At 44.2% G+C, this 17,818-nt stretch overlaps 1 protein-coding gene across 1 annotated transcript in view; it reads right to left on the reverse strand.

Moving 5' to 3' along the window:
- LOC135222043 (PRELI domain-containing protein 1, mitochondrial-like) overlaps positions 1 to 17,818 on the reverse strand; it is a gene marked incomplete at its 5' end in the record, with an annotated part of 49,716 nt that overhangs the window by 21,980 nt on the left and 9,918 nt on the right. The window contains 1 exon segment of the mRNA XM_064260177.1: positions 1,901 to 2,108. Within this exon segment, the coding sequence (XP_064116247.1) occupies positions 1,901 to 2,108 (208 nt within the window).

Raw genomic sequence — 17,818 nt, forward strand, 5'->3', positions numbered from 1 at the left:
CTGAGGGGCATTAAATCAAGCCCCTTGCGGAGTTCAGGCTGGAGTGGGGAGTGCACTCAACCGGTTAACTCCCGCAAGGGTCTGACAATCCCATCAAAAACTTAATGCTTTCCATCTGGGGAGATGCTTTCTTACTAAAAGCATATTTCCATTTTGAGGTGTTATTTTGGGTTGTCTGCCACAACATTTCACTATTTCTCTGTTTACTTGAAAAATATCTATATTGTCACCTTCAAGCTTTAAATTAAGGTATTTATTAAAAGAATTGGGTACAAAGACCCCAGGAGCTATTTCATACTTCTTATTTCTCTTCATGGCAAATGGTTCCAGTGTGACAATACTGGAGCCAGATGCTATTTGCTGAGATTTTTCCTGGTCGTATAATCTTCTCTTCCGCATTGCTTTGGGTCGTCAACTGTGTTCCTCTGTCATTCGGCCCAGGGGTACACATTGATCATGGGACCGACCATGACTGACTGAAGTTCAGGTTCCGTGGGCAAGTCCTTTGACAAAAGCATAGGGTCATCAGCAGAGATAGGGGTGGTTGCCATATAACGTAAAAAGTTAATTCATCCAGATATTCCCCGTACCCACCATGGAGTCACACTTAGAGGAAGGGTCGTCCTTAATTAGGGTCGTCCTAGGGGGTAATTACTGGATATACCCTCCCTATCTCCAGTGCTAAGGCGTCATGAGTCCGTCGAGATCAGACCCGGCACTGAGGATTAGGGTTTGACATTAAACTTTCCCCTCGCTCGACCACCTCAGGTACTCGAGTTTTTACGGGTGAGGTGGCATGCCGTCCATCCTCACCCTCCTTCAAATCCCAAGATTTAGACTAAATCATGTCCAAAACCAAGCAAATAGTCATCATCATAGAATCCATACCTTATTGGGGGGAGGAAGGGAGAAAGATGAAATGTTTTTAGAAGAAGGAAAAGGGCTGGACTAATTTAGTTGAATCAACGCTGGGCACCAAGCCCAGCGAGAAGGCAGCTCCCACCAGGCATCAGGGCCCAGCTGCTGAACCCTAAGCCCCCCATCCTCGGCAAGGCTTCAGCATCTGGGGGGCATATTGAAGATAATTTGAAAACATTTCTATTGACATTAATGTTTTATGTATCTTTCATTTTTTCTTCTTACAATTTTCTGGGAACATAGTGATGTTTTAGTCTTTCAGAATTTGCATTTCAGGATGCTCAAGACAGTGGTTTGTGTTGCAGACAAGATTTTTATGCTAGGATTCGGTTGTCTAGCACAAATTTTAATGGCATACGATTGCAATCTTCCCGTCTGCTTGCAGAGCCAGTCGTGATTGTCGTCTCGTTTCTTTCCGTCATTTTAGTAGGAACAAAAGAGCGCTACTGCAATTTTTGAATTTTGAGCTGCTACAAAGTAGAAACTATAGCTATGTAGTAATTATTTGGTAAGCTACTTGTATAAAACTCATGGTTATAAAAAGTGAAATCTTACGTGTTGAAAAAAATTCATAGATGATCAATTTGCCTTATAAAAAAATAAAGTGGCCCAGAAAATTTTTTTTAACGAAGGTTAATTTGATATTTATAATTATGATCATCATCACAGAAGTGACAAATTATGTTGTACTATGTATACGATAAACTTGACTAAAAATAAAATAAAAAATTCAAATGACTTTTTATGCAGAGAACTAAGTGGTGCGTTACTGTCTGCTTTCTTTCCCTTTAAATCAATACACTTACAGTTATCAGTCTTTTAAGACCAAAAAAGTCAGCAGTAAGATGGTCTAAATACAATGATTATAAATTTCCTAGACCATCTATTAGCAGAACATCAGTGGTGACCCAGTAAAATCCTACACACAAGTTATATTCTCATTTTCAAGGATAAAATAAAGAAAAATGAAAGCAACATTTACCTTTGTTAATCCAACATTCCTTGTATATGTGCTCAATTCTTTCTTCTCTGGGTTGACAATTGACTCTTCGATCACGTTGACATTTCTACTATTTATAAATCGTTCACCCCACTTTGGCAACCGGTTGGTCTTTGTTAACAGCCGCTTTGAGTGAAGACAATTTCCGACCACTTTTCGCACAACAGTGTCTTCTGACAGGACATGAGTGCTGTAAATGATTTTTTCAATTCTTGTACTTTACTCTGAAATATGTACTGTATTTATACATAAATAACTATCGGAATATATTTCCTTTACTAGGCTATAAGAATATCTTATTCTTTATAGCAGAGACCTAGTCAACCAACCTGATCATTCATCTCTTTAATGTAAACTAAAATATCTGAGCCCAACCTTTTTTATATATACTACACATATAACTAAGTCAAACTGCTACACTGTAAAATAAACCTTTATACCCAACATTACTCTCACCATGCATTTTGTTGTAAATTAATGTTACTTGTAGCCAAGCCTAAGTAGAATAACAAATATTAGGAGTGCTTTTTGAGATTATAGTTTTAGAAAAACAAGCTTCATGAAGTAAAAATGTCACTTTTTACCATAATTCCCTTGTTAGGCGACTAGATATTTCAAAAGGGACAGGATATGCTCATGCCTAAAGTGGTTATTAGTACTAATTACTGACATCTGGTTTAAATTAATGAGATCATCTTTTTTTATTTCTGATTGTCTACAAGGATGATTTTAATATTTCTACTACTTCCTAAGTAGGTACTTAGCTTTTATAACATTAGAACTTCCCTGCAAACCCCATCAATAATGTTTTTTTAGGTCTGGTCCAGAGGTGGGAAACCTTTTAAGCATCAAGAGCAACCTCGTAATCATTTTTAAATAGTAAAATAATATAGCTTATAATGCCATTTTATTATAACTAAACATTTTAACCCTTACTGGACAGGTAAATACTATATTGATATGCAGCTCCTCAGGCCGGGTAAACTTTGAGGTTGGCCAATTTACAAAAAAAAAAAAAAAACATCAATGGCAAGAGGAAGATATGCAAATGTACATGGTGAAAGAAAAAATATTCTAAAGAATTTTCCCTTCCTTCCATCAGAGGTTAAAAATTGACTATTTGCAACTCCTTGTGAGGCCTCTTTTACAAGACAATTGTAAATTTCACCAACTCATATGTTTTTTTACTGATAAAAAAAACATTTTTTATTTTGTAAAATTATAATTACTGCTCACACATACCAAACCAGATAAGAAATAAAAGCAGTAACAAATTCTTAGCATATTTCTTGAAAAATATTTAAGTAAATATACCGAGAACAAAAATTCAGTAACTGTTTTTTACTTTTACATGTTTTTTCTAATATTTCTTTGCACTTTTCTTTATAAAATTACACTTACAACCAACATACTATTGTAAAAGACAAGAACAAAAAACAGCAACCCCTTGGTATATTTACGAGCAAACATAAAAAGATGTCATGTGAGAGAGAGATGCAGAGCATTCTCCCTTCAAGTCACAAGCACTACTGAAGTTCTGAGACGCCCACACTCGTGATTTTAGCCATTGTCAAAGTTACCATTTGTGAATTTATGGGCTATAGAAGTATTGGCACTTCTTTCCTGCCCGATTCTTTCCAAATTGATGACATGTAATATTGTTTATCTACAGGATCAATCCGTCCATCCCAAACCTGTTATTACCACTCCCAAGGATCAATCCATTCATTAAGGGTTAAGCATGGTATATCCCCTTGCAAAATTTCCGCCTTCAAATAAAACTTTTTGTTTTTCAATATCATTGGTATTCCCATAAATCCCTTTGACTTATAAGCTGACTCACCAAAATTAAATACTTTACTAGACTCTGTCCTAGTATCCCTCATTCGATGTGGCTTAATTTTGCTTCTCTACAGCATCAATCCGTCCACCACCCCAAACCTGTTATTACTACCCCTAAGAAGTTATCTGTCCATTAAGGGTTAACTAGATTCCACTATAACAAAGACTTGAGCAAATTCTAGATGACAAAGTTGTCAGTTCCAAGAATGCACACCTGCTACCAAGTCCTCCAAAATTAGCTAAAAGCTTACATTACTCAGCGAATTAATAGCATCTCCTTTAGTTCCAAAGATTTAAAAATCTTTATCAAAGCAAACTACCCTGCAGAATCAAACACAGATAAGACAATTATTATCAGTTTTCAAAACTAATCTAAAACAAATAGCACTTATATATTCCATTAATTGTTTTTGGAATGATTTTTACTTTCTTACTTTCATATGGCTTAATTTTTTATTTGACCAACTCTAATTCATTTTAGCTTTCTATTTTAAAATTACTGTGAACAATAAAGCAATCAAATTTTTATTAGTGAAGTTTTGTACTTAAATTTTTATCTTTCACTCGACAGGCTGAGAATGGCATGAAACACTAGTACTATATTCAATGACATGTTATTGATTCCCATATGGGATTTCAACATTAATTGTAAAATGAAATTGTTAAGATACAATAAAGTTTTACACATACTTACCTGGCAGATATATACTTAGCTTATGTCTCTGACGTCCGACAGAATTCAAAACTCGCGGCACACGCTACGGTAGGTCGGTGATCACCCCTACCGCCGCTGGGTGGCGGTAATAGGAATCATTCCGTTTTCTGACAGAATTTTTCTTCCCCTATCTCCTGAGGGGTGGAGGATGGGTGGGCCATTAAACGTATATATCTGCCAGGTAAGTATGTGTAAAACTTTATTGTATCTTAACAATTTCATTTTTACACATGCAACTTACCCGGCAGATATATACTTAGCTGATTGGCACCCTTGGAGGAGGGTAAGAGATAGTTACTCAATATGAATAGCATTTCAAAAAACAGGGAAAACAACTTTTGTTGTAGGTACTATAAATAAACTTAAATACCTTGATTCCTACCTTATTGGGCAGAAGACTTCATGAGTACTGTCTATGAGTCTGCTTGCCTCAAGAGTTCCAGTGAGGATGAGACCCTTCTGGATCATGTCAATGGGGGCTAGCCCGCTTACTCGACAGAGCCTTATTTGGATCGTACCAATGGGGCCTATCCCACTTACATGGTAGAGCCTTCACCTTTGTCGTATCAACGGGGACTAACCCTCTTACAAGACAGAGCCTAGGTCCAAAACATTACAAGGAGCATGAAAACAACCAATCTCGACCACCTGACCACACTACTTTGTTATACACTAACGAATTGAAAATGGTACTTTTTTCCTGACCACCTTCAATCGACCATAAAACAACACCACCAGATTAAATTCCTAATCTATCTAAACTAAGCTAGATTGGTTTCAGCCCCCTGTCCCAGCACCGAATCCGCAGACACATAAGGTCCGAGAGAGAAGCACTTATCATAAGTCACACGTACATCTCTCAAATAGACGCAAACACAGAATTGCATCTCCAATATGTGGATCCAATTAAGTTGTTTAACGACATATTCTTGTGGAAAGCTAATGAGGTTGCTACGGCTCTGACCTCATGCGCTTTAACTCTCAGCTGCCCGAGGTATTCCTCTTCACAGGCAATATGTGCTTCTTTAATAATCTCTCTGATAAAGAATGCCTGTGCATTCTCTGACATTGTTCTTCTCGGATCTCTTACCGAGCACCAAAGGCTCTCTGAGTTTCCTCCCATTTGTTTTTTCCTCTCTAGATAGAACTTGAGGATCCTTACCGGACACAAGGTTCTCTCTATATTTCTCTCCCTACCAGGGAAGTCAATCCTTTAACTTCAAACGTCCTTGGCCAAGGCTTAGAAGGATTCTCATTTTTTGCTAAAAATGTTATTGTTATAATACAATTAAGTTTGTTCATACTTACCTGGCAGATATATATATAGCTGTATTTCTGACGTCCGACAGAATTTCAAAACTCGCGGCACACGTAGTGGGGCGGCCAGGTGGTAGTACCCATTCCCACCGCTGGGAGGCGGATATCAGGAACCATTCCCATTTTCTGTTCATATTTATTCATGACCCTTGTCTCCTGAGGGGAGGAGGGTGGGCACTCTAATTATATATATCTGCCAGGTAAGTATGAACAAACTTAATTGTATTATAACAATAACATTTTGTTCATGAAACTTACCTGGTTTGGACCTGTAGTGCTGGTGCACTCTGCATGCTCTGTCAACGGGGACGTGACCACAATGTGACAAGACCATCTAGCCAAACATATGGCAGTAACACGGGACAGCAACCGACCACCACCTGACCAACTAACCAAAAAAAACCCCTGACATTAACAGTAATGGATGGGAGATTTCCACAGAAGATCTCACCATCAACCAAAAACACAATAAAAACTAACCTAACTAAGCTAAGGGATAGGGAGAGAGCTACCTTCAGCCCCCAAAACTGTGTCTGCCGAAATGTAAGGCCCCAAAGAACTACAGTTCTCGTAAATCGTTCTCACATCCCGGAGGTAATGTGAGGCGAATACGGAATTGCTCCTCCAAAAAGTGCTATCAAGTATATCTTTGATAGACATATTCCTTTGGAAGGCAAGAGAAGTAGCTACGGCTCTGACTTCGTGAGCTTTCACTTTAAAGAGGCTCAAATCAGTCTTCTGGCCAAGATGAATGAGCCTCTTTAATGACGTCCCTCAAGAAGAAAGCAACAGCATTCTTCGACAACGGCAAATCTGGTCTCTTTCATCACCGAGCACCAGAGATTACCTGAGGGACCTCTTATCTCTTTAGTCCTATTCACATAGAACTTGAGAGCCCTGACAGGGCACAGGGCTCTCTCTGGTTCTTGACCCACGAGACTCGACATTCCTTTGATTTCAAAGCTCTTCGGCCAAGGATTAGACGGGTTCTCGTTCTTAGCCAAGAAAGACAGGCTCAACGAGCAGACAGCGTTGTCCCCCTTGAAGCCCACTAGGCTACTGAACGCTTGGATTTCACTAACTCTCTTCGCCGTCGCCAGAGAAGCTAGGAAAAGCGTTTTCCTCGTCAAGTCCCTTAGAGAAGCTTCATGGAGAGGCTCAAAGGGACTTAGCATAAGATGTTTCAAAACCACATCGAGATTCCATGAGGGCGGTCTTGCTTGTGGAATCTTGGTGGTTTCGAACGACCTTAAGAGATCGTGTAGATCCTTATTGTCCGAGAGGTCCAGTCCTCTGTGGCGAAAAACGGCAGACAACATACTCCTATAACCTTTGATTGTAGGAACTGCCAATTTCTGCCCATTTCTTAGATAGAGTAAGAAATCTGCTATCTGATTCACAGAGGTCGTGGAAGAGGAAATTCCTTCCTTTTTGCACCATGCCCTGAAGGAGGACCACTTAGACTGGTAGACAGCTCTTGAAGAGGCTCTTCGAGCATTAGCGATTGCTCTCGCAGCTGCCTTTGAAAAGCCTCTCGCTCTGGCCAACTTTTCGATAGTCTGAACGCAGTCAGAGCCAGAGCGGAGAGGTTTTGGTGAAACCTTTTGAAGTGAGGCTGTCCGAGTAGATCTCTCCTCCAGGGCAACGTTCTTGGGAAGTCCACAAGGAATGTCATGACCTCTGTGAACCACTCTCTTGCTGGCCACATTGGGGCAATCAGAGTCAACCTTGTCCCTTCTGAAGCTGCGAACTTCCTCATTACCTCCCCATGATCTTGAATGGGGGAAAGGAAAAAGGCGTAAAGATCCAGGTCTGTCCAGTTCCAGAAGCAACGCGTCCACTGCAATTGCCCCTGGATCCAGAACCGGGGAGCAATACGAGGAAGCCTCTTCGTCCTCGATGTAGCGAACAGGTCTATTAGAGGACGTCCCCACAATGTCCATAATTGTTGACAGACTTCCTGGTGCAAGGTCCATTCTGTTGGTAGAATCTGATTTCGTCGACTGAGAAGGTCCGCCCTGACATTCTGAACCCCTGCCACGAATCTTGTTAGGATCTTGATGCGCCTTGCGTCTGGCCCATAGCAGAACTTCTTTCGCAAGGAGAAAAAAGGGATCTGGAGTGAGTTCCTCCCTGATTCTTTAGATATGCAAGGGCTGTGGTGCTGTCTGAGTTGACTTGAACAACCTTGCTTGACAGTTTGTCTTCGAAGAACTGCAGCGACAGGAATATCGCTGCCAGTTCCTTTACATTGATGTGCCAGGCTACCTGTTCCCCTCTCCAGGAGCCTGACACTTCCTCCCCCCCCAGTGTTTGCTCCCCAACCGGAAATGGAAGCGTCTGAGAACAATACTAGGTCGGGGCTCAGAAGATTTAAGGAGAAGCCCTCTCGTAACTTCTGAGGGTCGAGCCACCATCTTAAGTGGCCTTTTACCTTGTTTGAGATCCTTAGGATCGCATTCAGGTCCTCCTTCGACTTCCATTCTTCCGCAAGGAAAAATTGAAGAGGCTGAGGTGCAGTCTTCCCAGCGAGACAAACTTTTCTAGCAAGGAAATGGTGCCAGCAGACTCATCCACTCCCTCACCGAACAAGCTTCTCTCTCTAGAAAGGCTGCGACTTTCTCTAACCCCAGTCGCTGACATTCCTGGGATGGAAACGCCCGAAAAGCCACTGAATCCATCTGAATCCCCAGATACACGATGGATTGTGTCGGGGTCAGATGCGACTTTTCGGAGTTGACCAAAAAGACCCAGAGACTTTGCTAGGGCTAACGTTAATTGAAGGTCCTTCAGACATTTCCGCCGCCTCGACGACGCTCTGATCAGCCAATCGTCGAGGTAGAGGGATATCCTGATCCCTGACGAGTGGACCACTTCGCTACATTCCTCATAATCATTGTGAAAACCATCGGGCCGTGCTGAGACCGAAACAAAGGGCTCTGAATTGCCAAACCCTGTTGTCTAAGACGAATCTCAGATACTTCCTTGAAAGAGGGTGGACGGGGACGTGGAAGTACGCGTCCTGCAGGTCCAGAGACACCATCCAGTCGCCAGGTCTCAAGGCTCCCAGCACGACTGGCGCGGTCTCCATTTTGAACTTGATCTTTTCTACAAAAAGATTGAGCCTGCTCACATCCAGGACTGGGCGCCAAACCCGACGAATGCTTCGGCAGCAGGAAAATCCTGTTGTAGAAGCCCGGTGACTCCAGGTCCAAGACTTGTTCCGCTTCTCTTTTTTCGACCATCTGGTCTAACGATCGAAAAGAATACCTTTTCTTTCTTCTCTCCCTGATAAGATGGAGAGAGGTCTCTGGGAGTTGATGTTAAAGGAGGAGGATGTAAAAAGGGGATCTTGTACCCCTGCTCTACGATTCTTGAGAGTCCAAGGATCCGCCCCTCTCTGCCTCCATGCCTCCGCAAAGAACTTCAGTCTGGCCCCGACTGGCGTCTGAAGGACAAGATCTTCATTTGGTGGTTTTGGTTTTAAATGAAGCTCTTCCTCTCGAAAAACCTCTCCCTCGAGGAGCTGCTCTCGAGAGGGGTGCCCCGCGAAAGGGTTTGACTTTCTTCGGGGGTTTACTGAATGCAGATGTGGAAGGAACTGCTGGACGTCTTGAAGACTGTACCAAGAGGTCCTGGGTCGCCTTCTCTTGCAAACTCGTTGCAAGATCCTTTACCATAGCCTGGGGGAAGAGATGGTCCGAAAGAGGCGCAAACGAGCAATTCCGCTTTCTGAGCGGGAGATAAAACACGACTTAGCGGTAAAATTGCATAAGAGAGCTCTTTTCTTTAGGAAAGCAGTTCCAAAATGAGAAACTAGCTCCTCCGAACCATCCCTGACGGCCTTGTCCATACATGACAACACGCTGGACAGCTCCCCCAGACTGAGAGAATCAGGACTTCTAGACTGAAGGTCTAAAACTCCCAGGCACCAGTCTAAGAAATTAAAGACATTCAAGGTGCGAAGCAGTCCCTTCAAGTGGTGGTCCGTCTCCACAGGAGTCCAGGACACCTTAGCAGACTACGAGAGACCTCCTCTGAGCGTCCACTAAACTGGAGAAGTCACCCAGAGCGGACGAAGGAACCTTTACTCCCACGTCCTCCTTGGTTTCATACCAAATACCTCCTTTCCCGGCAAGTCTAGAGGGAGGAAGGGCGAAAGTGGTCTTGCCCTGATCCTTCCTTCGAGACATGAAATCTTGAAGTTTCTTGAAAGCCCTCTTGGTCGACAACGATGTCTTCATTTCGACGACTCAGGGGTCTTAAACGGACTGGAAGACGAAAGTTGAGAGGGAGGAGACCTAGGGGCTGCCGGCTGAACTTCTCCCCGAAGGATGAACGTAACAGCCTGACAAGAACCTTATAGTCCGAGACAGCAGAAGCTACCGGAGGTTCTTCTTCGACGGAACTCCCTGGACTACTAAGTTCCCCTTCCTCCCTAAGAGGAACTGGAGAATGTCCATCAGGAGAGGGCGTACGTCCAGCAGTCTCAAGCCTGAACAAAGACTTCCGTTGATTGGAAGTAACCGCTACAGGTACGGAATCGCCCTTACGACGATCCTTAGAAGGACGGACATCCTGCGAAAGAAGCGCGTCCTTTGAAGAAACGGGAACTGTCTTAGCAGACACGTCCCTACGAGAGGAAGCGTGAGCTTCCTGACGAGAGGCGCCATAAGCGTCCTGCTTAGCCAAGCAAGCGTCCTGCTGAGCGTCCTCAAAAGCATCCTGCCTCGTTCGAAAAGCGTCCTGCTGAGCGTCCTCAAAGGCGTCCTGTCGAGAACGCAAAGCGTCCTGCTTCGAACGCCGAGCGTCTTGCCGAGCGTCCTCAACAGCGCCCTGCCGAGAGCGCAAAGCGTCCTGCTTCGAACGCCGAGCGTCCTGGCGAGCGTCCTCTACTGCGAGAGCGAAAGATCTACTCGGAGAACGAGAACGGTGACGATCCGGAGGTGGAGAGAGAGACGAACGAGACGAGAGAGAATGAGACTGCTTCGTCCTCTTGACGGGCAGCCTAACGTCCTTTCTACGCTTAGGCTCGACCACTGCTGGGCGAGTCCTCTGAGCCATAAGCGACGTAATCTGGTCCTGAAGGGACACGAGGATATCCTTCGTAGGTGACGAAGGAGCAGAAGAAGGGGCAGGACTGACCCTGCGAGAAGGCGAGGGACGAGGGGACGCCTCCTTCCTTCTAGCAGGTACAGCTACCTGCCTCTCAGGTGAACACGCCTGTGCGTGGAAACCAACGTCCTCGTCGGTAGAAACCCTACCTCTCTTCTGAGGAGGAAAGGCGTCATACGCATCCTCTGACGAAAGCGGAAACATAGGACGTGAAGCGTCCTCAAGACGAAAAGTCCTTTTCAACGGACGCGAGTCTCTCCGAGCGCTCCACCCCTTGCGCGGGGAGGACGCTTCGGAGGACGAAAAGCAATCCTTCAGGACACGCGCTCGTGCGCGCTCCTTGGCAGCCTGGGTGATTTAGCAACAAGCCTGCCGAAGGGACGCCAGATCGGTGGGGAGCCCCCCGTAACCCTCTTGCGGCTTTCGACATACCCACTCCCTGAGTCCTGGGAGTCCGATAGAGGTCTAGGCCTAGAGCATTATGGGCCGATCTGACGCCCCCTCCACAACACTAGGGGCACTAACACAAACTTTCACAGGGCCAGTTTCTAAGGCCAAAACTTTCGATTCAAGAGCGCGAATAGACTCAAGAATCAGAGAAAGGGTATTACCTCTCCAGACACAGCACTGGGGCCCGAAGGCAACAAAACAGGATTAGGTTGAGCAAAATCTACCGGTGTTAGAGGAGGAGAATGTTACATTCCTTACCTTTCGTAGAACTGCTCTTGGAGGAAGACCTCCTGACTCTATCGCGCTCCAATTTACGTCGATAGGTCTCATACATCTTCCATTTATCATCAGCCAAATCCTTGCATTCATTGCACCGATCATCAACCAAGCAAACATGCCCCCTGCATTCCATACAAACTGTGTGAGGATCAACTGAAGGTTTAAGAAGCCTCACCTTACATTCACTCCTCACACACACTCTGAAACTTCCAGTACTTGATCCCCGACTCATGTACACAGAAAAGCCAATCCAAAATCAAAAACCAATCCACTATCACGCGTGCCAATCCAACAATCCAGAAGTCGATACCAAAAGTCAATCCAGATAATTTAAAGCGAGATATTCAAAAATCCTAGACGGAGGTACTGTAAACAGTTGTTTCCAGCACCGGCGACAGAAAAAATATGAACAGAAAATGGGAATGGTTCCTGATATCTGCCTCCCAGCGGCGGGAATGGGTACTACCACCTGGCCGCCCCACTACGTGTGCCGCTGAGTTTGAAATTCTGTCGGACGTCAGAAATACAGCTATATATATATCTGACAGGTAAGTTTCATGAACAAAATAGGGGGTTAAATGAACACACTGCAGAATCCTTCCTGAAGCCCACTGTGCCTTCTAAAGCCTGGAGTTCACTAATCCTTTTAGCTGATGCTAATGCAAATAGAAAAATCGATTTTCTAGTCAAGTCTCTGAACGATGAGTTATTGGGAGGTTCAAATTTCTCTGACATGAGAAACCTTAGTACCACATCCAGGTTCCAGCTGGGTGGTCTGGCTGTCTTGGACTTCGAAGTCTCAAATGATTTAAATCAATCGTGTAAATCTTTGTCATCCGTGATGTTTAGTCCTGTATGTCTAAACACCAAGGAAAGCATACTTTTATAACCTTTTATAGTCGAGACTGCAAGGTTACATTTTAGTCTCAAATATAATAGGAAATATGTTATTGTTATAATACAATTAAGTTTGTTCATACTTACCTGGCAGATATATATATAGCTGTATTTTCTGAAGTCCGACAGAATTTAAAAATTCGCGGCACACGCAGTGGGCGGCCAGGTGGTAGTACCCATTCCCGCCGTGGGAGGCGGATATCAGGAACTATTCCCATTTTCTACTCATCGAAGTTCATATGTTGGAAATAATTAATTGAGGTGGCTACTGCTCTGACATCATGTGCTTTCGGGAAAAGAGTCAGGATTGGCTTGCTTAATAAAGTACAGGATTTGCTGCCTGATGCCTTTAATGGATAAAGTTCCACCTTTTTCCCTCTTAAAGAGGGGACCCGATGAAGATGAGGAGTCCTAGACAGAAAGGCTCGTAAGGTTGTAACTGGCAAAGAGATACATCTTGTGGAAGGGGTAGTACCTTCTTCCAAGGTTCCCACCTCATCAAAGGATCTTCATTCTTTGCTAAAAAGCTACGTTCCGGAGAAAGTAGGACTTCTCCTGTGGGAAGGAACTGAATATGATCCGGGTCCCTGGATAGAGCCGACAGTTCTGAAATTCTTGCTCCTGAAGCTAAGCTTAATAAAAAATAGGGTTTTTCTTAAGAGCATTATAAAACGAGCATGTGTCATTATCGGTTTCGGAAGCCAGTTTTAGAACATCGTTTTAAGAACCATGAAACTGACGTAGGCCTTACAGAAGGCCTAAGCCTAGCACATGCCTTAGGAATAGACGAGAAGTAGGAATCCGTCAAGTCTATGTTGAATCCAAATTGAAATATCTTTTTCAAGCTGACTTGTTTGTCGTAATCGTGCTAGCTGCTAAACCTTTTTCAAATAAGGATCTGAAAAAGGATATAGCTGAATTAACTGTCATGATTCTAATATCCGATTCTCTCAGGAAGATTGCTAACTTTTTGACAGCAGCATCATACTGCCTCAAAGTTGAATCCCTTTTATCGGATTCCAAGAAGAGAATATTCTGAGGGTCAATATTCGCATCTCTTTTTGCCGCAAACTTCATGAAATCCATAAAGTTAGGGTTTTGAGAATCCCTGAGGAAGCGAACACAGTCTTCGTTTGTACTGACTGGGAGAGCTTGGGACTGGGGATCCGAAAGAGGGACGAAGGCCCAGCTCCAAAATTAGAGGATACCAGTTGCTCTTCGGCCAGTCTGGGGCTACTAGAGCCACTTGAACCTTGAATGTCCTGAGTTTGTTCAATACTTTCATGAGAAGATTCACTGGAGGGAAGACATAAATCTTCTCCCAGTTGTTCCAGTCTAGAGCCAGGGCGTCCGTGCATAGGCCAGAGGGTCCAGGTTGGGGGCTACATAACACGGTAGTTTTGTGGTTCGCTTGGGATGCGAAGAGATCCACCTGTAGCCCTGGGACTCTTTGAAGGATCCATTGGAACGAACTGTTGTCCAGTGACCATTCCGACTCTAGGGGCACTGATCGGGATAGGGCGTCTGCTATGACGTTTCTCACTCCAGCTATGTGAGTGGAGGAAAGATGCCAACTGAACTTGTCTGCCAGGGAGAAGATGGCTATCATGACGTGATTTAGATGACGTGACTTGGAGCCTCCTCTGTTTTATACAATGTACTACACTGCGCTGTCCAGGACTAGCTTTATGTGGGAGTACTTTGGTGGGCGTAACCTTTTTAGAGTCAAGAACACTGCCATTGCCTCCAGTACGTTTATATGGAACTGACGGAACTGAGGTGACCAAGTCCCTTGAACCTTTTTGACCTGGGAATACCCTCCCCAGCCGCTTAGGACGCGTCTGTGTGGATGGTGATCCCTGGTGGAGGGAACTGAAGGGGTGGGGTACTGACATTGACAAATTCTTGACTCTCGCCCACAGGCGAAGTCGATTCTTTAGAATCAGAGGCACTGAGGATAGTTTGTCCCTGGACCTGACATTTGCTCGCGAGCGCCAGATTCTGGTTAGGTCTTTCAGTTTGGCTTTCATTAAGACGTTCGTCACTGATGCAAACTGGAGAGAACCCAGGATCCTTTCCTGAGCTCTCCTTGACGCTAGTTTGTGACTTAGAAATTGCTTGACTGACTTCGCTATTTCTTTCCTTTTGGTTGATGGAATCGACAGAGTGTGGGAGGATAGATTCCATTGAATGCCCAGCCACTGAAAGTTTTGACTCTGGAGTGAATCTTGATTTGGTCCTGTTTATCTTGAAGCCTAGATATTCCAGGAACTGAATCACTTTCAGTGTAGCTCTGTTGCATTCCTCGACTGTTGGGGCCCAGATCAACCAATCGTCGAGATACGCTACTACCATAATCCCTTGTGATCTGAGTTGTTGCACTACCACTTCCGCTAGCTTCGTGAACACTGGGTGCCACGTTGAGTCCGAATGGAACTACCTTGAAGGAGAATGTCTGGTCTCCTATCTTGAAACCCAGATACGGACGGAAGTGTCTTGCAATAGGGATATGATAGTAGGCGTCTGTAAGATCGATAGAGGTGGTGACGGCCCCAGGGGAAAGTAAGGTCCGCACCTGTGAGATCGTGAGCATCTTGAACTTGTCGCAGCGGATGGTTAAGTTTAAGCGGGACAAGTCTAAGATTACCCTTCTTTTTTGTGAGCCTTTCTTTGGCACGCTGAAACAAGCGACCTTGAAATTTAATCTCTTGACTCTCGCTATAGCTCCTTTCTGAAGGAGGTCCTCCGCGTACTCTGTCAATTCTTTGGAAGGAAGTTGACGGAAAGGTCTGGCTGGAGGTGGGTTCGTCAACCAGCTCCAACCCAGACCTTTTGACACTATGCTCTGAGGCCCATTGGCTGAAGTTCCACCGGTGGCGAAAGTGAAACAGCCTCCCCCTCCTACCTGAAGTTCTTCGCGCAGCGACACGAGCTGAGCCCAGAAATAGATTTTTCCTTACGTCAAAATCCCTTTTATCAGTGCCACTGTCTCCTGAGGGGAGGTGGGTGGGTGGGCACTTTAATTATATATCTGCCAGGTAAGTATGAACAAACTTAATTGTATTATAACAATAACATTTTGTTCATGAAACTTACCTGACAGATATATATATAGCTGAATCCCACCTTCGGATGGTGGGAAGAGACAGAATAGGATTTTTTTGGGAAACTAAATTAAGTAGATGATATACATCTTAGTTCCTCACCTGTTAGCATAGCCGACTTCGTGATTACTGTCACCAAAGTCTGCTTCTGCGTTACTAGAGTTGCCAAGCGAGGTAGAGACCTGTAATGCTGGTGCGCTCTAGATGATCTGTCAACGGGGGCGTGACCACAATGTGACTAGACCATATGACCATACTTCTGAGGGCAACGAAGCTAAAACCACCACCACCTGACCTAACCTATCAAAGTTAGTTCCATAACTTCTAGGCTAAAGAAAAGGCAACGCGCCTCAAGCGACAACCCTTCAAAGTTAAAAGCACACCTATCCCTTTTCTATAGGATAGGATTCGTGTTGCTTCCTGCCCCCAATAATATATCTACGGATATGTATGGTCCTAGCGACTTACGGATCTGAAATGTCGTCTTCACATCCCGTCGGGAGTGTGAAGCGAACACAGAGTTGCTTCGCTAAAGCGTGCACTCAGGATGTTACTGAGTGTCACGCTCTGTGGAAATGCTTCCGAGGCCGGCGCCCTCACCTCTTGAGCATTCATATTAAGAAAAAATCTCAAAATCTTTATGCAAACATAATGAATGAGACCTCTTAAAAGAACTCCTTGGCTATAATGCCAGGGTGCTCTTGGACATGAACCAGTCTGGTCTTTTTACGGAACCCCGCAGATTGTCGGGAGTGTGAAAGCGAACACAGAGTTGCTTTGCTAAAGTGTGGCACTCAGGATGTTACTGAGTGTCATGCTCTGTTGAAATGCTTCCGAGGCCGTGCCCTCACCTCTTGAGCATTCATATTAAGAAAAAATCTCAAATCTTATGCAAACACAATGAATGAGACCTCTTAAAAGAACTCCTTGGCTATAATGCCAGGGTGTTTTTGGACATGAACCAGTCTGGTCTTTTTACGGAACACCGCAGATTGTCCGTTGACCTTGACTTTCTATAGTTTTATCAAGATAAAACTTGAGAGACCCTACAGGGCACAGGACTCCTCTAATGCCCTTGCCCAATAATTTGTGCCATACCCTTGGTCTCCAAGCCTTCGGGTCAAGGGTTAGACAGGTTTTCGTTCTTATCAAGAACGGAATGCTTAGAGGACAGACCGCATTATGTCCTTTAAAGCCAAAACCTCTGATGATGGCTAAAACCTCACTAACCCTCTTTGCCGTGGCTAGAGCGGTTAGAATATTAGCCTTTCTGGTGTCACGTGTATTAAGTTCGCAGAAAGGATAGGTTCGAATTGCTTTTGGCATCAGAAACTCAGACTACGTCTAAGTTCCATGTCGGAACCTTTGATCCAGAGAATTTTAAGATCTCCACAGACCTCAAAGATCGTGAAGCTTTGTTGTTTGACAGAACCGAATCTCTGAGCCTAGAGGCCGTCAACAACATATTTGCATATTCTACAATAGTTAGGACTTCTAGCTTATCTCATACTTCAGACGGAAGATAGAACCATAAGGAACTTCACAGAGGTCGAGGTGGAGGAACAGTCATTTCCCTTCACTATCTCCAGAAAGCGGCCTCCTCCGATTGAACACTGAAAATAGGTGGCAGCACTGCTTTGCCTTGGCCAAGAGGCTGCCATTACTCTTGAAGATCTTATCGCTCTGTACCGTTGAAGACGAAGGTAGATATTGAATGCAACCTACGTCTTCACAGACAAATCGAGATAAGGATTCTCAAGATTCTGAACCTGTGCCTACCAATGACTGAAAAACGCTAACCGCTATTTCATTGCTGTCCGGTGAGAAGTCGTAGTTGCAATGAAGCGGGGCGTTCTTCAGTAATGAAAACACAGGGAAAGCTGCCTGAAGAACTGCTTCTCATGGGCTGAACATTTGGAAGTAGAGCTGTCAGGTCGAGAGTAGGCGATGTCTTTTGACATATCTGTTAATTCGGGTTGAACAATGAACAATTGTACACCTACGAATATGGAGATATTTTAAAGACAAACCCAGATGTCTGCAAAATCATTTCGCATTATCGCAGTCGATGCAGCGGGAGACTTGTACAGACTTCTGTTACCGTGCGTTAAACAGAAAGATGAAAGTGTCTAAGAGATATCTCTGTTGAAAAAATTCTCGCAATATCGAAGGCGATGGAAT

Source organism: Macrobrachium nipponense, chromosome 3 (assembly GCF_015104395.2).
Source record: "Macrobrachium nipponense isolate FS-2020 chromosome 3, ASM1510439v2, whole genome shotgun sequence".
Taxonomy (NCBI): Eukaryota; Metazoa; Arthropoda; class Malacostraca; order Decapoda; family Palaemonidae; genus Macrobrachium; species Macrobrachium nipponense.